The sequence below is a fragment of the Bombus impatiens genome, unplaced genomic scaffold (assembly GCF_000188095.3).
Source record: "Bombus impatiens unplaced genomic scaffold, BIMP_2.2 scf_0144, whole genome shotgun sequence".
NCBI lineage: Eukaryota > Metazoa > Arthropoda > Insecta > Hymenoptera > Apidae > Bombus > Bombus impatiens.
This window is the reverse complement of record NT_176563.1, coordinates 236948-260439: the sequence shown is the minus strand read 5'-3', so window position 1 is coordinate 260439 and position 23492 is coordinate 236948. Positions and strand designations below refer to the sequence as shown.

Sequence of the window (23492 nt, the reverse complement as noted above, 5' to 3'; positions counted from 1 at the left end):
AGAAACGATAGATGTAGTGTGGTCGTAAATTAAAGCTTCGACTTTGGTTATAGTCTTTGAATTTCTATGTTTCACTCTCATTCTCGTTTTGACGAGCAAAGGACGTTGTCAATGTTCCAAGAGAAACTTCAGTACAAAATTGAATATTAACAATAATTTTTTATGTATCTTCCACAAAAGTAAGAAGCTTTGTAAAGATCGAAAGATACGATTGGATCAAGAATGGCCGAAACAATGCATGAACACACACAAACTAGGTACATCCGTACAATTTTAGCTATCCTAATTTTTAGTTATCAGTACAAATGCTATTGAATTTTACATGTTTTTGTGGATCTAATCTCACTATCGCAAACTTTCCAACGAATCTGAATCCTTTTTTTTACTAAAAACGACTATAGTCGCTAAACTTTGGATTTTTATGCATTCGTGGGTAAATTAAAAATGCACAAATTCACCTAATGCATATAACATATAAAAATATATAAAATGTTCAAAATTGAGTTACTCGTCATAATTCTTAGATAGGTTTCATCTTTGCAAAAATTCGCAGTCCAATAATCTCCCAGAAACAGGGATTTCAATCAAATTGTAATTGGTTTCTCGGCTAATAGTGGAATCAAAACGCGTAGACTTTTAACTGCTAATTTTCCGACCTCACTATATCCTTTCTACCTACAACGATACCTTTCCCTCGTACGATCCACATGATTCAGCCTTTCCTCGGCCAACCGATGCCAACGATCGCTCAGTTCCTTAGTTATACACAAATCTGCCTCCAAAGTAGAAACCTTCTCTTTCAACCTAGCAACCTCTTCCGTCTGCATAACGATATTTCTTATATCATCAATTTTCGACTCAGCTTCTTGTACTTTTTCAATCAATTTCTCTGGCTCGTCTCTCCTATCATCTTGCCTCTGTTGAATTCTTTGAGTATCGCTTTGCATAGATAGAATACGACTCTGCAAACTTCTGATTTCTTCTTGTAGTCGAGCTGCAGCCTTACTATGCTCGTCTCTGTCTTCTTTCAACAGGTTTTGATATCTGCCTATGGTCTCCTCCTTTTGACTGACAAGCTTTTGCAAGCTGTTTATCGTCGACTTCAAAGCAAGCTTCTCACTACAGTCAGTGGTAGGGCGTTGTACACGAAGCGAAAGCTTGTATTCTTCAATTATTCTCTCTTTCTGCGCCAGTGCTAGGTCTTTGCTTTTTATTATCTCGTTCAACGAGTCCACCTTCGCCTGACACTCTGCTATCTGTAATTCGTACTTGATTAAAGCGGAGGAACGTTCGGAGCTGAGCTTCAGAGCTTGATCCAATTGTTCTCGAAGTAACGACATTTCCTGATCACCTTTTCTTTCTATCGCATCTTTCTCTGCTTTTCCTCCGTGTTCTACGTCTACTTTTTCTCCTATCATTTCCTTCGTCGTTTTTATCGTTTCTTTATATCGTGTATCTTCTTTAGAATGAATCGCTTCTTCCTTTTTTTCTTTGACTTCCATTTCTTTCGACGTTTCTTTCGTTGGCTCTTTCGCCGTTTCTTTTGCTTTCTCCTTAAATTTTCCATCTTCTGGATCACTTTCTTTGGAAAAAGTGGTCTGAACTTCAATATCGTTCGTTTGTTTCTTGTCCAAGCAACAAGTGTAGGGATCTGTTTGCATTTCTCTTGGTTTCGTCTCTACGATTGCTTGAATCGACGCATGCTTGTTTTCTGGTAACTTTGGGCTCGTTGGGTCATTCGTATTGGTTTTGGATCGTTGATCTTGACCTTTGCTCCATGCTTTCTGGATCTGTATCATCTCGTGCTCCATTTCGGTTATGACCGATTCGTATTCCGTGAATTTGTTGTTGGCTATTTGGATCTCGTACTCTAGTTGTGTTATCTTTCGTTTGCACTTAAAGTCCTGATCAATTGTTAATTGTTAATTTAAAGCAAACCATCTGACTTGAAATAAATCAAAAATAAAAATCAACGAAGGAAAATAATAAAGGACGAAATACGACTGAATGCAACTATTTTCAATGATTAATAAATTAAAAAGTTTGTAAATTATTATGACTCTACTTATGTTTAAATTAATTAATCGAATCAATCGAGTTTTTAGAATGGATTAAAGAAAATTTGTTTGAAATATATACAGAATAAAGTACACGTCGAATACAGAAATAAGAAAATATGGAGACAGAAAAATATTAAAAAGAATACGTGGCCATTAACAGAAAAAACATTTTGCTAAACAATTTGATAAAAACACGTACGTTCAGAGTATACTGCGAATATTCTGAAAATCGTTGCATAATATCTTGGACACTGTTGCTTCCAATCTGTTGTTCTAGTATATCTTTCAAACTTTCAACGATTTGTAAGCGATTAGTTAATGTTTCCTGTTGCTGCTTAGCATTCTCATGGCACTCTTTCGCTTTTTTCATATCCGAATCGATATTCTGACGTTCGTCTTTGAGTTTCATCGATAACGAAATTACTCTATCTAAAGCGCTAATCGAAGTGGAGCCTGCGTACTGATTTTGCAGAAATCCTATCACATCTATATACATTCTGCAAAAAAATTCTTATTAATTGAATACCTGTATATCATGAAATATAATAGAAAATAATATCTCTCTAATAAAATAAAATAATTCTCTATAATAGAAATGAAAAAACAAAATCTTCTCCAGCAACAATCTTATACTTCAAAATATACTTCATTAAAAATTCCAATTTCTAACTTACCTATATATTTAAAATTATAATTAATTCTATAATTCCAGTATTTAAGTTTAACTTCTAATCTATGTATGTATTAAGGAATTCGAAGATTTATTTTTAGTGTAATTCTAATTTACTAATTTATAATTCGAATTTTAAACCATTGTCAATTTATATATTAAAAATTCTGAAATGTTTACTTAATTTCATAATGCAAAATTCATTCATGTCGTCAGAGGAGATCGGAAGTTTATGGAAAACAATTTCACCTGCAACGATTATCGCATTGTTTTCGACAATCCTGCACATAAGTGCGCAATCCTTCGCAAGTTGTCCTCGATTTATCAAGTTCTTCCTGCAAATACGACACCTCGTTCTCCAATCTAACTTTCCGCGTATTCAATTCCATCTCTAACAAATTTTTATTCGCCAACTCAAAATCCAGCCTGGAAATTGTCGCTTTGTCTTCACTAACAGCTTGCAAATTTAATATGTGATGCCTGAGATTGTCCAATTCCATCATTTTTAACGAATTCAACGAATATTGCTGCTTAGCTTCCTCTTGAGCAATCTGCAGTTGTTTCTTCAGATTTTCAATTTCTATCTGAAGAACTGCATTGTTGTCTTTTAATTCTTGCACTTTATTATCATCTACTTGTTGAGTCCTCTCAAAGTGCAAATCTTTGGATAATCTTTTATGCAGAATAATTAATTCTTCTTGCAATTCAGACTTAGCAGCGGCCACTTCTTTAAGATTTCCCTCGCATTTTGACAATTGAGTCTGTAAAATTTCATGCAGACTAGTCACGTGATCAGCTCGTTGCTTTTCTAAAAGTTCTCCAGCCTCAGCTTCTCTCAATTTTTCCGTCAAATTTAAATCCTGATCGCTTTTGCTATGAATTTCTTTTTGCAAATACTCTACAACTTGATCTTTTTCTTGAGTTATCAATTCCAATTCTTTCTTTAATATTTCCATCTCATTGTCATTTCCTAATACTAAATTATTTTCCATCATATTACGAAAACGTATGCTTAATTCTTCGTGTTTCTCTCTTAATTCATTGTAAATGGCTGAACTAACAGAATTGAATAAGTTGCTCTGCAATATCGATAACTCGCGTTCGAGGATTTTGTTGTGTTTGGTAAAGTCAGCCAATGCTTTGTTTAAATAATTTTCATTTCTAATTGCTTCTTTTTGGGTCTGGTAAGCTTTCGTTGTTTCCTTATTCAACAATTTTTGAAGAGCAAAGTTCTTCCTGTTTGCAATTAAAACTTCGCTGGAAGCTTCTGCATATTCTTTGGTCTTAATCACGAAAGCTTTTCGAATCTCATCTTCGCCACCTTCCAATATCTTCGCACTCTGCTCGTAAACATCGAGCTTATGTTTCAACTTTTCAATTTCGTTTTTAAGCTCATCGTTTTGTTCTGTTAAGGAGGTCTTTTGTTTCTCCCATTCTTCTGTCTCGTTTTTATAGGCTTCTTGTAATCTCTTCATTTCGGTAAGATACGTAGTTATTTTTTCGCTGTCTGAGTCTTCGGTGTACACTTTATCGATATCGCCATGTACATTCAAAACCAACTTGCGCAGCATGTTATCCTTTCTTTGCAGTTCTTTTCTATAATTATTTATACTTCGTAATAGCAATTTGTTTACTTCGTTGATCCATATATTAGTGAAATATACAGCAACGATTTAGAAGAATATTTATAAATGTAGAGAATGGCCAAAAATAAAAGATTCTAAGTTTGAAGTTTGAGGGATAAAATTATTCTAAAAAATGTCTGGTGACTTTGATATGTAAATTATAGTTTAATACACATTCAATGGTCCATTAAAAAATTGTGTTATGACTGCAATAGGAGGAAAATAATACCATTTCAATTAAACACATTCGGTGATTCACTATAAAATTTCCTCATATTACAGAAATATTACAGAAATCAATCCTCATTTATATAACCAATTTAAATAATTTTATCCTTAAAACTTGAATTAAATTTCATTGAAAAAAGAAACCAGATATTTCGAATCTTCATTACAAGCATTATAAATTTACCTCAATTGTTTAACTTGGCCTCTCAATTCAGCATTGCTGCCCTGCACAACATTCAAATTCTCCTGCAACCTCATCGCAGGATGATACCAGCCTGCTAAATGTCTCACATCTAACGCCTCTAACAACCTTTCTAAAGTATTAGACTGTATCTCCACACTACTTTTTCCTACGATATTAAACGATTAATCATCTATCTAACTTATACATATAAAAAAGCAAGACTAATAAAGAATACTTTTTAACAATACAACAAACGCAATATACAAACATGATTAGTATACGTGTGTTCAATAGTTTACGTGTGTTATGAAAGATAGAAATTCGAAATAGAGAATGAAGAAGCAATTTTGTTGTGGAAAGAAGGAAAAATTTGTGCATCATTAAAGTACCATTAAAAGTAGCGAAAATTCACCGTCTTGGTTTCGGATACTGTCCAAAATTTCATGCATCCCTGTTCTAAGGGCTTCGTTCTCCTCTATAACTAACTGGACATTTTCTTGCAGCTCAGAAACATTTAATTTCGAATGCCACATAGGTGTAGATTCCGCCAGTTTGGTCGAATGGAAAAATTCGCCAGTATCATTTACAGTAGCATCCGAAACATCTAATTCTTTCGATGACTTTTTACATAATTTATATTTTAACACCCTTATCTAAAATATTAAGGTAATCCAAGGAAAAAAAAATTGTTCGATTCACAATCGAAAATGAATTATTTTAATTCAATCGACAAATATCGTCATTGAGTATTTGCTTCTTACGTCTGAATTTAATTCTAAATTTTCCTCGACGAGCAATTTATTTTGATGCAGAAGTTCCGTCAATTTCTTTTCCTGCTCTCTACGTTTTGCTAAAGCGTGTTCAATGGAAACCGATTCGTCTTCTGGTATACCTAATTTTTCTCTACAATCCATATTATTAACATATGTGCAATGAAAGCTTTCAAAATGTGCAGTGGTCTTACAATTACCTAAGGGTTATAATTTCCATTTCCTGATACGAGTTTAACATCTCTAATTTGTTCACCACATTAATTAAATCTGTTATACGCCCACTCTTGCTCTCCAGTTCACTTTTTAGATTTTTTATTTCGTTCAGTGCGTCTGTTAAAGCTTGATTCTCGTCCTCATATTTCCTCAACGTTCCTAATACTTCGCACAACTGAATAACATGAAATGTTTAAAAGACCTGAGACTAATATAAGTGTTTGTTAAATAAAATATATCTAATGAACTGACTTTGCCACTTTTTGACTCCGCATCTTCCTCCGCTTCGTTTAATTTAATTTGCAAATTAGATATCTGTTCGTTCGCATCCTGTAATTTTTTTAACAAATCCTTCTGCTCCTTCTTTTTGTCGATCTTTTTTATCCTGAAGGAAATATCAATGAAATTTTAACCACAGATCGATTATATTCAAAATCTTTATTTCCTTAAAAACGATTATGTACATACTTTTGAGCATCTGTTTTTAACTTTTCTATGAGAGTTGCACTTTCGTTGATTTCAACGGTGGCTTCAGATAATTTTGTTTTTAACTCGAGTATAATTTTATCACGATGATCTATCTGCTCGTTCAAGTGGACGATTTCGGATTTATTTTGCTCTTTGACAGAGGCCACGGATTGCATGAAAGACTGAGACAAATGTTCTCTTAATCGCAGAATTTCATCGTCTTTTTCATCTAATATTGCCTAACAAATTTTGAACGAATTAAAACGTGTGAAGAGCTTCATAATCTTACTTTAATCCTTTGATTCCCATAGGCATCAACAGATGCAATCTTCCATTTATTCAAAGTACAAGTAAACGTAAATAATTATAATATAAAAAAATGTATTTGATTTTCGTTTACTTTTTAAATTACCAACATTTTGGTAGGACAATGAAATACAGTAAGAAAATTTATAAATTCTAATATAAGACTAAAAAAATAATATTGTAAATGAATATCAAAACAGTTTCAAAATTTTTTAATTCGTATCAATAAAAGCAGAAATTAATAAAATTAATCATATAGCATCATAATCTGAGCTTTGGGAATTAAAGTTGCATTACACTACGATATACCTTCCATTCATTGATTCTAGCATCAATTTGTGTACTAAATTCATCTATTGCTTTATCTCTATCTAACTGCTGAGCTGTTACTTCCTCAACCTGTGTCACTAATGCTGCGTTTTCTCGTTCTAAGTTAAATATTTTTTCTGTAAAAAATACATTCTTGCAGTTTGATCATAAAACTGAACCTGTTTATAACGAACTAAACAACTTTTCATTTTAATAACCTTTATATTCTATAGATTTGATCTGTGCAGAACTTAGTTCTTCGGTCATTTCATTCATTTTATACGTTGCATCTTCCATTTCTTGAGTTAAAGTGGTTAACCGTCCTTTTAAAACTAAATTGTCCCTTTCAAAAGTCTATGGAATTACAAAGATGTAAACAGAACATTCTAACAATATTTTGTTCCATTTGAAACTCACCTCTAATTCTGTCATAAGAATTTTAATCTTTTTATTTTTGCCTTGCAAAGCATCGTCATAATCGGTGCCTTCAGATACATCTACGTGCTTAAAACAAAATAACATGGACAGTTTTATAAGAGGTTTTTATATCTTTGCTGTATTACTAATGAAATATCTTACTTTAGATACATCGGTGGTTTCATGTTTTGAATCGGAAGTACCCCATTCTATCATATAAAATGAAACATATTTTATAATATACTTTCATTGCAATAGAGTAATAAAGTAAACCTTGATTAAAATTATACTTTAATTAAAGAATACACACGATTTACCTTTCTTTTTACGCTTAGCAGGTTCAGGTTTTAAGGAAGAAATGGTTTGTTTTAATTCGCCGCATTCTAAAAGTAGTGACTCTACCTATTAACAAAATAAATTTCAGAATATCACACAAGAATACTAATTATTAACCTACATAAATACTATTCTATATTCGACAAGGAAAAACATGATAGAAGAATAAGAAAGAGTGCTGCATTTTATTGAATAAATATCACACAAATAACAATAGAGTTATTCTATAAAGAACAATTCGTGTTGAATAAAAATGTTAAATGATTATTTTTACTTGATTGTCTTTGTATTGCAGTATTTCTTGAGATAGTTTCATCAAAGTTCGTAGGTTATGTATATCACTAATATCGTCAACGTCGCAACTGATCACAGCAGGATAAAGATCCTCCATGTCATCGTCGGTTAGTGACGATGGATCCGCTGATAATATACGATCCCAATCAGTACGACCCATTTTTCGCGATAATTGTTTATTACCACTAAATATAACCCCACTATTTCTACGTAATCACTATGTTTGACGTTTACCAGCGACGCCTGCCAGCTAGTTGTCATGGGAACTCCTTTTCAGCGTTTGATCCGACATCTGGCGAGAACTTAGAAAACTAATACGAAGATATAACATTATTGAAACATTTCCTATTAACGCATGAAAGCGAAAATTTTGTTTGAAATATGTACTTTATAATGTTCAAAGAATTTTATAAATACTATTCAAACACTATTATATAAAACACAGAGGTCAATACGATGTTTTCATTGCCATAAATTTGATTAAAATTACGCTATTTTTTGTTAATGTTAGTTCGTATATTCGAATTTTTATTCTACAAATTTCAATTTTTATATGGAAAATTCATATATATAAACGAATACTTTTGAAACCTCGAATTGAAAATATTGTACATGATTCAGTAATAGTATTACGTTATGTTATGACGACAATAGAAACATTATCAAAAAGTGTTTCACATAAACAAGATAACCGGCTATACTCTCATCTAATCCCACTATGAATATCGAAGGAAGTAGAATTCACATATTGTATGAAAATCATTTAAATGCAGAAAAATAAGGAATACACTTTTCACAATAATTTCTTACATACCTACATCATTTCATACCTACATCTAACTTGCGTATTCATAATACAGCTGCATATAATGCTTCTCTGTAGTTACAAACGCAAGGAAAAATCTAATTCGATAATAGAGAAAAGAGAAATGTAACATGATAAGAATACTTATCTAAAACAACTTGGAAACATTTACAGCTCGCATGCTAGTGCTAGCGTCACGTGATATCTTTACATGTATGACACATAGTATCATTAGTATGTGAACCACTGAACAAGGCTATTTACGAAATTCAACATTCAGACGGTTATGGGTGCTCGAGTTTTAAAATGCGATATTGTATGTAAATAACGATAACATATTAAACCGAATACATTATCGCCACGCTGCGCGAGCCGTCACTTCGTTGCGATGATACTTAGTAAATTGTCTACGCGTTTAAACGCGTCTCTAATTCTCAATTTCACGCAAAGATCATCTATGTTACGCGACCAAGTCAGGTGGATACAATTCACGTATTATACCGACAAAACCATCATCGTTCCTGGTGAGTAAATACGATTGATTTTAATTGTGATTCTTGACCACCAGTCGATTAACTCCTAAACGTGCAACTTTTTTCGATCCAATCAGTTAAAGACGTGCAATTTTTTTTAGCGCAATTGTTTCTTAGCTATGTAATAATATATATTTTTTATAATTCTAATACTTTACATTTACGTTTTTAATAGAATAACATGCGAAGTACAAGTTCTAAGGAGGACAAATTAAAAAGAACAAATGTTTTTATAAATACAAAAACGTGACTGTTTATCGCTAAATATGTTGATTTGTTAAAAAAATGGTTCGTTGACTATATCCGTGTCTCATATGGGCATGAGCGTTAAGGGCATAAAAATAATTTTTCGTTAACCATTGAGTGTAAATATATTTCTGTCAATCGTTGAATGAATATATTTTTGTGACATTTTCATAAAGATATATTATTGTAATTTTTGAAAAAAAAATTGATTTGTGTAGGTAAAAAGACGAAAATACATGTCTGTGTAATGCTTTTATGTCAGCAATTGAATCGCTACTTTATTACTAATTACAGTAGTTGTGCGTTAAATTACATTTGCCGTTTCCTGGTAAGGATGATGAGACAAATAAGTAGACACGAGAGAATATTTCAGTATTACGTATAGATGAAGAAGTTGAATTATGAATAGCAATAAGAAAAACAGTGAAGATGTAATGGCAAGCATAACTATATAATTTTAATACAATTATGTTTTAGGTGAAACTGAAAAAATGAATATGTATCAAGCGATAAACCATGGACTTCGAATAGCATTGAAGAATGACCCTGCTGCAGGTAATGAAATTTCAAAAATTTTCTCTCCCTCTTTTATTGAACACTCAATGAAATTACTAGGTGAAGTGCACACTATAAATAATCCTAGTCACTACTTACTAGTTGTTATTAATTGATTTAAAAAATTACTAGTACTATGTGAAGATAGAATATTAATTTTCAGAGAGACAAATTAATTTCTGTATCAGTTTTTTAAATTGATAAGGTTCTAGTTATAATATGTAAATTACTATAGACCTGTTATCCAATATTAATATCAGTATAAATATTGTTATATACTATATATACCCTCATTTACGTGCAAACATTTTATCAATGAAGAACACTGATAATTTTCCTGACTTAGTGATCTTCGGTGAAGATGTCGCATTTGGAGGAGTATTTCGCTGTACGATGAATTTACAAAAGGAATTCGGCAATGATCGAGTTTTTAACACGCCACTTTGCGAGCAAGGAATCGCTGGCTTTGGAATTGGTTTAGCCACCGTTGGTGTGACAGCGATCGCAGAAATTCAATTTGCTGATTACATATTTCCTGCCTTCGACCAGGTATCAACATTGTTAAAAATTTCGATCACTAATTTTCACAAGCTTAAAACCGCTTTTCTAAAGAAAAAAATCCTATCATCGAAATGCATAAACATTTTAGTTTGTAATATAAATTATTCTATCTGTAGTTGGTAAACGAAGCAGCAAAACTTAGATACCGAAGTGGAGCAGAATTCGATTGTGGTAAATTGACAGTTCGAACACCATGTGGCGCTGTCGGTCATGGAGGACTCTACCATTCCCAGAGTCCAGAAGCTTATTTCGCTCATACACCAGGATTGAAGGTACAATTTGTTAGTATTCAATATATTGAATTAAAATATAATATAAATATTATAAAACATGCCTTTTTCTATTACTATCGGATGTACTAAGCTATGGTTACAATGGATGCATTTTCTGACGAACGAATGTTCCGAAAAATAGACGAGAAAAATAACTTGATATTTTCTACTATTTGATTGTACTATATGTAATATACCATATTATACTGTTCTGTATGAAGAATATACTGAGGTGGTTATAACGTGTAGGCATATTTAATGAAGTAACGAATGGATGAATTTGTAATAGTCAGATGTATTATGGTACTATACCAATCGAAGAAAGAATAGGAAGCGTGTTCATACATTTATATCAACGGACGTTACTACAAAAAGTTAACCTTCTTGTGTAACTCTAGTTAAAAATTACATGAAACAGCAATAACAATCTAGACCTCGTAACCCAAAACAACGTTAATATTCAAAAGCATAATAATAAGAATCTCGTCCAGTTTTAAATTTTCCGTTTCAACTTGAAACTTTTTCTACGGCCATTGACCGCTACAGTACAAACTGTTGTTCTGAAGAATGAAACATCTGAAAAACAGTGCAGGTATTCTTATAAGAATTGTTCTGATGCATCCGCCGGAACATTAGTTTATCAAAAGACATATCGATAGTAACTGTAATCTGATTTATCACGACTATAGCAAGGAAAAACATATTTTATGATATCTATTATATTTTAATTCATTTATGCAACATTAATATATTCATATAACCTTATGAAAATTTATGAATATGATGCCACAGACACTTACTTAATAATAAAATTTCTATGAAATTCGAATGATTATTGAGCAAATATGAAAAAACATTCAGTAACGAAATAGTATTTGAAGGTGCTACAAAAGCATTGTACCATAAGTATGATCTCTAATGGCGCGTAAATGTTGGGCTATAGAATATTAGATACAAATTCTTATCTTGTAGTTGATAATTTGATTGGATTCAGGTATACGTGGTTTCTTAGCACGCAAATGAAGCACTTGAAACGCAATATTCCACTAACACACTTAAAAATTTAATCAAAATCGCATAAAATCGCGACGAACTATGCAACGACATTTTCCGACCAAAAATTCCGCGCGTAACATCATTGCTACGAGGTTCACACGAATTAAAAGAAGGAGGTCGGCGCTGATTGGCTAAAAATATTGTCAACTTAATGGTGGTAAATTTGATTACAGAGAATGAATTAATAGTTCATAATTTACTATTATAGTTTTATTGTATATTTGTGTTCTAAAGAATTGAGCATAACAAAATGTAATAAGTTACAGAATACTTCAAATCATATTATTCTTATATCGAATTATATTAAATTACATAATAGTTTTCAATATGTAGATATACATATACATTACAATGTCATATGCACCAAATAGAATGTAAATTTGTGATTTCGCATATGTCTCTTGTAATAAATCATTACATTCATATCACTTTTGATGTTAACGCAGGTTAAATCTCAGACAAAGTATAAAACAGAGCTGAATATTGACGTCATAATGATGGTAAAAGGAAGATAGAATTTAATTAATATTAACACAAATATCATAGGGATATAAAAAATTCTATATTTCGTCTGCAATAATTATTCATATATCCATAGCTACAACAATTCCAGCAACTATTAATGTTATCACTGCAGAGTTAGTGCCAAAGTTTAGCTTTAGCTTTTATTGATAAAAAAGCTCTTTATGTCCTGTAGATTACAAAGTTCTTCAACTCACGTCGATAACGAATACTTTCCTCATTCTTAGACAGATGTCTCTATCAGATACAATCGTCCACCGAATTTATTGATTCATTGAAAACAATAGATCAATGATACAGAGAGAAACTAGCCACTTTATCTTAACAATCATCCTGGCAATAGCTTCTTTTCTTTTTTATTAAAACGCTTCTCATTTAATTCGCAACTAAATAATTTGTAAATTTAATCGCCGGCTATTCATCGCGTTCAGATTGAAACGGTCACGGAACAAATTGGTGACGAATGAATAGAAACGTTATAAAAAGTTGAAGAGCATCCAGAATGGATTTCTGTGCTCAAGGATATATACGAGATCCTTCGTTGTCGAGTTCACTTCTATTCTATAGCCATTGACTCTTAACTTTCTGGAAGAGGTTCTATGAATATTGCACGACGCACGTATCTACGTATGCATGAGGAAAGTTTTCCTCGTACACTAACGTGTCACTACCGACACTATACATCTCGATTACATGAACAGCAGTGCGCAACATCGCGTCGACATTTCCTGAAGCTGAGAGATCGCACGCTCTTCGTCGCGCGCTTTGACATAGTACACCAACCGTGGAAACAAACCTGCAACGTAATAAAACGTATGTTGCTAGCATATAGTATTAAATCGTTTGGATAGTTCGGAGCGAAATTACAAAAATGTTTAACATTCTGTTAAATAACGTATATATTGCTTTTTCCAGTGGTTCTTTTTTGAGGAGCTTCTTATTTTTACCAGCATAGAATTCCTTCGAGTAGCTTTTACTTGAAATTCTTCAAATCCGTAATTAATAATTTAAAGTATCATATTATAAAACCTGGAATAAATATACGTGTAATGAATGGGAATAGATAATTAATTCTTCCTTAATTCCTTTTAATATACAATTATCCATGTACGATTATAATTTAGCAATTTTATTCGATTATTTTGTAGACTATGAATTGTTAAAGATGTTACGAATTTTTCAAACAAACAAATACATTCTATCGCTTACCTGTTTTAAACGGTATTTTGGATAAAAATTTATATAAATGGAATTTGGCTTGGTTTTAATTATTTGGGAAAAAAAGCTTTGTGTTTTAATGCGTATTTGATTTAACGCAATGGAAGGGACAGTTTAATGGACATTTCCAAGGAAAACGGATTGTACCCTATCACACAATCATTCAATTCCTTCACTTTAGACCTTCGAAGTTCCTTACGTTCATTTATGAAGTGAAGGTTAAATTATTGCGTATCTTTAAACAAAACTACGGAAGTAATCCGTGAAATCCCGGTGCATCCTCGCAGTAGATCGAAAGAACTTTAAAGAAGAAAATAACAATTTTATAGGAACACCAGTACAAGTTATAACTGAGGGTACTTTCACGTTTTATATCTAAAATTTTTCAATTTTCCAGTTGTCCAATTTTCAAATCCCAGGGCCTAAATTTTCAATTTCCCAGTCCTTGAACGTCAAACTTCGTGTTTCGAAATTCTAAAGTTTTCAAATTGCCAAATTACCAGCTAAACGTGGTTAAAATCGATAACATATGGTACCCACCGTCCACAGCCTTTCCATATAAACCTCAAGGCCGTTCTGCACACCGAAAAGACAGACCAAACTCACCTTACATCATCCGAAAGAATCAAATCGCAATTTCCATCTACACATCGTTCTCGGCATCGAGAGACCGTCGAACAGGATAAGGTCGCTCTTCTCCGAATTCCAGGACGTAATCACCGATTGCGTGTGCACGACCGGTACACGGAGAGAAATGAAATGTAACCGAACGTCCTTTTCAGATCGTTATGCCCCGCGGAGCGAAACAGGCGAAAGGTCTTTTGTTGAGCTGCATAGAGGAACCGGATCCCTGCATCATGTTCGAGCCGAAAATATTGTACCGTACTGCGATCGACGATGTGCCGACAGCTCATTACAAGATAGAGATCGGCAAGGCTGAGGTTGTAAGAGAAGGTAAGCGTTACAGGAAGGAGCAACGAGTCTTCTCTGGACAAGTTTCACTTTGAGACTGCGTAACAATGCCATGGATCACGTTTGATCATTCCTCGCGCGTAATGTAAATCGCTATTTCTTTTTCGTACATTCGTACGATCGATAGACGATCGAATCAAGATCGCGATGAAACTTTCACGAGTTTGCGGACAGGGAATTTATGGCGTCGTTATGCTACATCGTCGACGATTAATTGACCGGATAAATAATTCGTTACACGCTCGTGAACTGCTAATTCGGCGCGAATGATCGATAATGAACGGTTATTGGTTTGTATACAATGTGTTCGTCACAAGCGAGAAGTTTTTTAACGGGCAATTGTTCGGCCATGAATTACTTAAACGAACTACGAATTTTCTGAAAGCTTTCAATTTATGAAGAAGTTTATTTTGAGTGATTTTTGAGAACACGTTCATAGTTCCATTTCTTGATCTTCTCGAGAGTCGAGCGCGTTGATTCATTTTTGGAAATAGTTATTGTGCGTTCGTCTCTGTATGATATATATATCGATTTATTAAAATATTGGTTGGTGAATTATTGTAAAAAAGGGCTTCGCTGATTACAAATTGGACGTCTCTTGTTGCTCTTGTGTTCTCTAATGATTTTACTATGAACCTATTATTTCATTCGCGTCACCTTGTAACCCGTTATAACATTACAAATTTCCAGTATAAAAGTTGCATAAAATAAAATTTACTACGGTGTACAGGTTGATAAAGTTTTCTAGAATAAAACGATCTCTGGCACCCCGTATAATATTCATCGATCGCGACCGTCCTTTCATTATTCGATCGACGGAGTGGCACACGCGATGACCGGTCTCCTGAAACAGGATACCGGCGACACTGGTGTACATACTGGCTCTTATAGAGAGGACGCGGCGGGCAATTGCGAGAGGCGTAAGGTGAAACGAGGCAAGCGGCGTTACAGGTGTGTGGATTTGCACGTAGGTGACGCGGTGACACTCGTGGGCTGGGGTACTCAGGTGCATGTACTGTTGGAGGTGGCCGATCTTGTCCAAGAGGAGCTCGGGGCGTCCTGCGAGGTGATAGACCTCGTTTCTATCCTGCCTTGGGACACGGAACTCGTTTGCAAGGTAATTTCGTCATTATAATTCGCTACGTTTTCTTTTCTATTCCTTTTTTTCGTTTTTTTGCATCTTTTTCTTTTCTACCGCGTTTAACGCAACCGGATCGTTTGCATGCGTTACGTTTAAATGCGAGACTGTTACGTTTGCGCGGCTATTACGTGGGTTCGTGTCCTTCGTTGATATAAGAGAGAGAAAGAGAGAGAGAGAGAGAGAGAGAGAGAGGGAGATACGCGGTATTTTAATCGTACGATTCGTTCGTGGAAAGCAGTTACACTTGGGCAACTTGTGCAGGAGGGTTTGCGTTTCAGGACCTTTTAAATCGTTCCGTTTTTTAACGAATAATTTTTTTTGGCGGAACTGGCGGAGGAAGGTTCGTGTTTTAAAAGAATTGTCTCCCCTCTGTTGGATAATGTGGTAGAAATAGATTGTATAGCATCAATGATACAGAAATTAAACGAGGTTAAGGATGAAAATGACACATCGAGCGAATTGTACATTTGTACCACTTCAACGATTATCAACGAACAGTAATCGGAATTTACTTTATGCAATAATAAATTGCGAATGTTTATACAAATTCGGATCTTTATGAATACAGTTAAAGGAATGCAACTTGCATGAAAGTTTTATGTATTCTAGCCTATTATGTGTATTCTACGTGCTATTATGTATGTATAAATTTCCCATAAAAGAATAAACCTGCACAGTCTATAAATGGTGAATATTCATAGAAGCGAAGAATAATTAAACAGGTAAAGAAATGAAGAAATCAACGTACCAAGGTGTAAACGAGGAACATTTATCTTCCGAGAGAAACCAGAAACGATTCTACATTGTATCCCAAAGATATTACAGAATTTTATTGTCAGATATTATGCTTGTAGAAAACATATTTTTTATTCCCTCGATATTAGCATACAGTAATTATACATCGAAATATTATTTCGATTAATCTTTTTTAACCGATTCCTTTTAATGCGAAGATACCGAACTACAAATGATGACTTTCTTTTCAATTAGGAAACGAAAGATCTCGATTTCAAGACGAATCTTTCGAAATCGGTCGAAAAAAGTTACCGTTGCTTTCTTTCTTGTGGAACGTTGCGAAATAATTGCGAAATGTAGATATACGCGTTCACGTCCATTTTTATTTGCGAAATCGGTACCACCGCGAATAATCCAACGCGATCGTCGCTGTTTTAGCGCCTCTCTCCTTCGATTACCGGCTCATTAAGCCTCTCCTCTACAGCCTCTCTCCGCCTATCGAAAATTCAACGCGAGTTCATTGCGCTCTTGCATAATTCCACGAATATTGTTAGGAAAACTTTACGAGCGAGTTACAAATTATTTGTACCGATTAAATTTCTTGCATAGTAATAAATTTGGTAATAAAAGAAGCAGTAAATTCTGATAAATTCTACAAAAAAAGAATTGGTTGGCATTGCTTTATTCTCGCAACATTGTAAAATCCTAGAAATTCTTTATGTCGCAGCAATTTATAACCTGTACATTGTTTGTCCGTTTAGCTGTTAATTTATTAATATGTATAAATACATATGGATCTTCATTCTCGCTTGTTTTTCGACTTTACGATGTCCTCTGGTTTATATTATATAAAAATGCACATAAACGATAATAGTAATATCCGAGAATAATAATAACTAATTCATTCATATTATCAGTTAATGAATTCCATAATTTCACAAAGAAATGCGAATATAATATTATTTAATAATACTATTAGGTTGTTCGAAAAGTTTCTTTTATTTCATAAGATGGTAATGAACAACAATTTCTGTTTTATATTATTTTATTGAATTAGGTATGATGTATTTCGTTATATTTCTATTAGTATGCTCGTGCATAATTCAATAAAGTAATATAAAACAAAAAACATTGTGCGTCTGTTATTTCCTTATAAAACGAAAAAAACTTTTCGCGCAACCTAATACAATTAGAAACCTTCCTGTATTTGTATTAATCAACTGCCAAATATTTGCCAAGATTATAACTTTACTTATTAATAATATCTGAAACGTTCGAATCGTTTGCTTGAAACAAAATACACTTGAAGTATTTACTTGTCTATTTAACTTGCAAATATTGAATATCCCCGTCGTCACGTTGATTGAAATTTTCAAACAAAGACAATATTCATTCACACAAATTATTCGGTATCGCTGTTGTTATCAACCGAGTTTCAAATAAAATTCATCGAGCGTTTACTTACTCGTTTAACATCGAAACGTTAAACGTCGCGTTGTCACGTTGATTCGAATACACGAACGAGAAGGCAACATTCACTCGTCCGAATTACGGCACACCGCAGTACGAAACGACGCTAATATCGCGCTGATTTATGCTAATCGATCTTTAGTTTAATGATATGCCGATTGTACGGTATGCACCGGCCGCTTATGTGTGACAGTATTATATACAGTAACTCGCACGTGAACCAGCCGGCTGCGTGCTAGGTGGCGAGCGCAATTGTAAACCCGTTTCGCGTAATTTCGATACGTCGATGTCGATGATATTTGTCGCGAGATTCCCCTGCGATAAAGTCAAAGAGGGAAGTTATCGTACTTTCTCGTTATTCGTTAACTTTTAAATTCGAGATTTCGAATTTTTCGATCTTCAGATCGAAAGCTTCTCTATCTTTGGTTTCTCGAGCTTCGAATTTTCGAATTCCTTTTCGAATTTCGAATTTTTCGATCCTCGAGTTTCAAACTTTCAATTTCGAATTCTCCGATTTCCAAATCTTTAATTCTAAATTCCTTGATACTTAAACTTGTGATTTTAGATCCTCCGTAAAATTTCGAATCGTAGAGTTTTTCTACCGCCGAATATCAAATTCACTCTTCAAACTTCAGTCTTGAAGATCTTTTCCAAACTTCCAAATTTCAATTACCAAATTGACAGTTTGAAACCTAAAACGTGGCATCGGTGGCTACATAAAACAAAGCAGCCATTGTTCACATGCTTTCATATGTTCGTCAAGGCCATTCGAACAGGATATTTGTCGCGAGATTCCCTTATTAGCGGATAAAATCCACTCAGAGCATAAAAGGCATCGTATGGTTTCTGAAAGCCATGATTTTAACAGGCGGTAGAATGTAAAGAAGCCTGATCGTGAAAAATACTGAACGATAAGGGGTTAGAGTGGTTATATGGAAATTTAGTTTTTGTTTATTTAAACGAGTGTAAGAAGCTTAAGAAGATCGTGAGAAATGGAAACTGATAAGGGTTGGAGTGGCTATATAGAAATTTAGTTTCTGTTTATTTAAACAAGTTCTAAGAGAGAGAGAGAGAGAGGGGATTCATAAAGATTGGATAATGTATCTTGGATAGAATGTAACTTTCTTGCGGCGAACCAGCTCCGCTGGTGGCATTAGCCCATATCGGCAAGAAAAGGTCCACAAGAGTTAAGACTGTGCTTCTTGTACCTTAACGAACCGATTAAAACACGATGTAATTTATTCTGCTCGCCACCCTTGTAATTGCATGCTCAGGGATAATATACTGGTTTTAGAAGTTCGACGAAGTATGCTAAAACACCAAATTTTGTTTTTACAAGAATTTCTTTACGCGATTTCGATTCAGTACTAATGAAAAGTTAACAGAAACACGTTCAATTTTCCTTTCACGTATAATACATAGTTTGATCTAACGCGGTACGAAAGTCTTCTCAATGTAGTTATTTGCATCCGAAGCTATCATTAGTGTAGATATATTTTTCTTAGGATTTAAGGGCTCCAGGCTCTGTCCGCGTATAAGTTATTGCTACTCCGAGCAATATGCGGACGATGCGTAAATCATCCACGAATTGATCTGGATAACGGCTTGTTCTACCGAACGAATTACCCTCCGTGACACGTGATAGCGTGGATGATTGTGGGTGGTCATGGTTGGTCTATATTCGACATTACGGATCGAACCATCCGTTGCAATGACTATGAATGTCTAATTGCCGATTTCATAATTGGACGTTTCTATAATACCAGCGAAGATGTGTGGAAAGGGATCGAGTTGCTCGAGTAAGTGATGAGATTATCCTTCGACGAAATAACAAGCTGTGTTAGGAGAGACATTGATGTTCGTGCTTACGGTTCGGGATATAAGCGGGTTAGTTCAATTATGTATGCTATCGAGGGATTGTGAATGGGACTGTGGAAATTGCTTGACGTTATCTTCTATGCAAGGGTTGATATCGTAATATATTACGAAAATTACATATATAATCGTAGGAACTCTACAGTAATTGCATCGAATTCCCCGAAATAAGAAATATTTCGATATGAGCCATTCGGAAGTTGTCGATTTTAAAGCTATAATATATGGTTAGTGGTTAACTTTATAAAAATCAAACAATTTATCTCTATAAACATGATCAATTGGTCTTCTATGTATCTTACATTGTCTCTTACGGATTATTCATTTTCTCTTGATAATGATTAATGGTATTATTAAGGTATCAAACCTCTACAAACTGCCTAATATCCCTATGCACATACGTGTAATAAATAAGGGAACTGCGAAACCTTAATATATCCTGTTGCCTTGTTTTTTATCTTACTCAGAAATGGAATAATATAATTTTGATATTTTGGTATTAACGTGAATATATTAGAATATCAGAACACTAGTTTCTCATTACTCTAATATATTGTTGAATTATTTCTGAATGTAATTACCTGAATGTTACAATCGTGCGAAATTATTTCGAAAGATTAATACCAGACAATCTGTGATTTACACGCGATCGTTTTACTTTAATAATGATACACAATGTTACAGTCGGTGAAGAAGACTGGCCGCGTGGTAATCGCCCATGAAGCGCCGCTAACGAGTGGCTTCGGAGCAGAAATAGTTTCAGTCGTTCAGGTAAGTAAATGTTTCCTCGAAAATGGTATGACATAACAGCGTAAGCGAAATTGAAACTCTGATTACCACATTTCAACTTAAATCTCGTTCAACTGTGACGAAGAGAGATTACACTAAGGAAGAATCAAAAGTATTTGAACGTAAACTGCCAATCTGTTAGATCGTTTCGTAAGTTCCATTTACCACGTATGTTGTGTCTATTATCTTAATTGGTATTTCATTCTTACCAGGCACAGATTTCAAGAAGATTCAGAGAGTCGTGAAAATTTGTGTCATTGTATACTTCACGTATTCCATAAAATGAAAATTAAAACGATAATGAGAACGGAAAATATTAATTCGATTTATCCGCAGGCTCTATATTTTCAAACACGACAAACGATCGTCTTCTTGCATGAAAATTTCTATAAAAGTGCGGAGCATTTTTTTCGAACGAAGAAATATTAAATAAATCTAGAAATTGAATAGAAAGTGAGACACGTGATATTGAACTTTTATACTTTAAAAGGTTAATAAACTCATAAATTAATATAGCTGACTTTTAAAAGTGAAAGACTAGGAATAGATATACAAACGGAACAAAACTAAAAGTCAGATTTACGAGATACGCGTTGATAAACGAGGAGGAAATTTCTATTAAAAAATGTTGATCAAACTCTAAATCGTAGATATATGTGTGAGTTTGCGATGCGCAAGTTAATTTCCAAATGGAACTACGAATACAAAATGGAAAAGACTACGTTGGCGATTTAGCTCATAATGGCTCGATAAAAATATTGACGGTTCAACTCAAAATGTTAAAGTTTAGTAGAAATCGGCGAACCTTATGAAACGATCTAATAGATCGATTTAAATATTATGCACGTATAAGGAAGTTGGAGCAAATATCAGAGCAATTAGGCCATGTTACGCGAAATAACTGCACGTAATTCCAATCGAACGGTCGTATAGGCACAGTTGATAGATAAACGGAATTTTATTGTAGTTACGAAATTATTTACACGTAGCGCGTGCACGGTGCCAAAATCCATTAGATGCATGTTCAATGCATTGTTGGAATGTGGCAGGATATCATTACGCGTATTTTCTGTTACGTCATGCGCACACTTCGTGACGGTTCGATACGCTTCAGCTTGCTCAGATGTACAAACCTCGGCTGCCTTGCAAAACTCCTATACCTAGCGCTAAATTAGCAAATGGATAGTTCGATCGTTTGTAATTTAAACATTCGCCTAATAATACGATCATGTCTGTCGTTCGACGTGACAAAACTGAGAAATGTACTCATAACTGTCATTAATCTAAATACCTTCGTAAAACTGTTCTCATTCGGCTAATTAAGTTCACAAATTGTTCCTTTTACAGGCATCATTTGTATTAGACTGATGCGTACGAAATGTCGTTTCTTAAAAATAAAAGTTTAACCGTACGTAGTTTCCGGAATATATGCAATCAGTATAATTTTTACGTAATTCAATGCACTTCTCCGATGAATTCATTCTTTCAGATTTATGTGAATTACCAGGTCTATAATTCAATAATTTTTTAAATAGAGATATTGTGGCTGCTTTTAAAATAATGTGCACATTAGAAAAATTGTTCAGACGAAGCGTGGGAGATCTTTAAGTCTTCCTAAATACTAACATTTGTTTTTGTGCCAAATTTACTCACTAATAGCGATTTCCTCTTGTAGACCTTTCATTAGAAATTTTCTTCTGACTGTTTACTTAAAATTCTTGCATTCTTTGAAGTACATAGTAATTCCAAATTTTCCACCAACAATATACTCCAGAAATACAATCTACAACAATTGGAAACATCGATTAGCTATGCTATACATTTATTACATATTACTAACTTAAATGTTAATAAATATTAGTAATTTAATAAATTTACTAAATTCATACTTCCCTAACATTAGAACTAGCGATGACCAAAGTGTAAAACTTGTGTCAAGGAAATTGGGGTGGCAGCCGTATAGAAAATTATATAGGGTGGTTGATAACTGGTGGTACAAGAGGAAAGGGGATGATTCTATGCGAAAAAAGAAGTCGAAAATATAGAATAAAAATTTTTCGTTCGAGGCTTTGTTTTCGAGAAAATCGACTTTGAATTTTCGCTCGGTACGCGTGCACTTTATCACGTCTCGTTATAACGGATCTCACTGTAGATCGTTGTCTCGATGGAAAAATTAAAAAAAAAATTTAAAAAAAAAATGTTTATATATGTGAATATAATGGATTAATAATCTATAAAATTTAAAGGAAAATTATAGTTAAATGAGAATATAAAAGAGGAGTAAAAAGTACATTTTCAATGCAGGAAGAGTGTTTTCTACATTTGGAAGCTCCGATACAAAGGGTCACAGGCTGGGATTGTCCATTTCCGCACGTTTTCGAACCATTTTATCTACCAGACAAGTGGCGGTGCTTCGCGGCAGTCAGAAAGATCCTGAAGTACTGAAGAACCAGGGCTATTCTACTTAAGAACTTGTCGCAGTAGAAGACGCCAGAAACCTGTTGCCTCTGCGGACATTACCCCGCCACAACAACACGCATGAGTATCGATTTTTGGTCTTCTTTCGCCTGTTTAAAAATCAGTCCAAAGAATTTCTGTTTCGTCATTCTTAATAGGATGATTCGATCGATATACGTAGTTGGTTTTAATTAACCGGTCTGTCAGCTGTTGTTTGATTATCAATGATGTGAAACTTGATTGAAAAGAGGGGCAATATGAAGATCGGGTTACGTTCTTTATTGCGTAATGTACATTTCGACGATAACATTTCAAAAGACAAATAACACGATATCATTTGCGTTATAAACTTGCGTTATATTATTGTATAAAAAATAAAGGATAATTTTTTCGACAAATGTA

General features: G+C 33.8%; 2 protein-coding genes across 4 annotated transcripts in view; one reads left to right on the top strand and one right to left on the bottom strand.

Moving 5' to 3' along the window:
- Window positions 1-8858, bottom strand: part of LOC100744885 (centrosomal protein of 290 kDa) — a 175621-nt gene extending 166763 nt beyond the window's left edge. The window contains exons 1-16 of the mRNA XM_012382156.3: window positions 8714-8858; window positions 7864-8185; window positions 7571-7655; window positions 7416-7462; window positions 7254-7340; window positions 7055-7190; window positions 6837-6973; window positions 6222-6460; window positions 6006-6138; window positions 5738-5928; window positions 5529-5670; window positions 5180-5420; window positions 4768-4933; window positions 2980-4326; window positions 2260-2557; window positions 688-1904 (exon numbers count right to left, since the gene is read on the bottom strand). Coding sequence (XP_012237579.1) covers window positions 688-1904; window positions 2260-2557; window positions 2980-4326; window positions 4768-4933; window positions 5180-5420; window positions 5529-5670; window positions 5738-5928; window positions 6006-6138; window positions 6222-6460; window positions 6837-6973; window positions 7055-7190; window positions 7254-7340; window positions 7416-7462; window positions 7571-7655; window positions 7864-8043 — 4646 coding nt within the window. The 5' untranslated portion in view covers window positions 8044-8185; window positions 8714-8858. The remainder of the gene's footprint in view (window positions 1-687; window positions 1905-2259; window positions 2558-2979; window positions 4327-4767; window positions 4934-5179; window positions 5421-5528; window positions 5671-5737; window positions 5929-6005; window positions 6139-6221; window positions 6461-6836; window positions 6974-7054; window positions 7191-7253; window positions 7341-7415; window positions 7463-7570; window positions 7656-7863; window positions 8186-8713) is intronic.
- Window positions 8859-8866: 8 nt separating this feature from the next.
- On the top strand, window positions 8867-23492 carry LOC100742658 (2-oxoisovalerate dehydrogenase subunit beta, mitochondrial). 3 transcript variants are annotated; one of them, XM_012382162.3, is made up of 9 exons: window positions 8868-9055; window positions 9139-9212; window positions 9945-10022; window positions 10369-10571; window positions 10700-10864; window positions 14434-14605; window positions 15595-15740; window positions 20529-20615; window positions 22938-23492. In XM_012382162.3, exons 2-9 carry the CDS (start codon window positions 9146-9148, stop codon window positions 23076-23078), a joined length of 1059 nt encoding a protein of 352 aa, XP_012237585.1. In that variant the 5' UTR covers window positions 8868-9055; window positions 9139-9145; the 3' UTR covers window positions 23079-23492. The 3 variants fall into 3 exon arrangements, with proteins under 3 accessions (XP_012237583.1, XP_012237585.1, XP_012237584.1); XM_012382160.3 differs by having other exon boundaries at window positions 8867-9212; XM_012382161.3 differs by having other exon boundaries at window positions 8872-9212; window positions 10700-10855.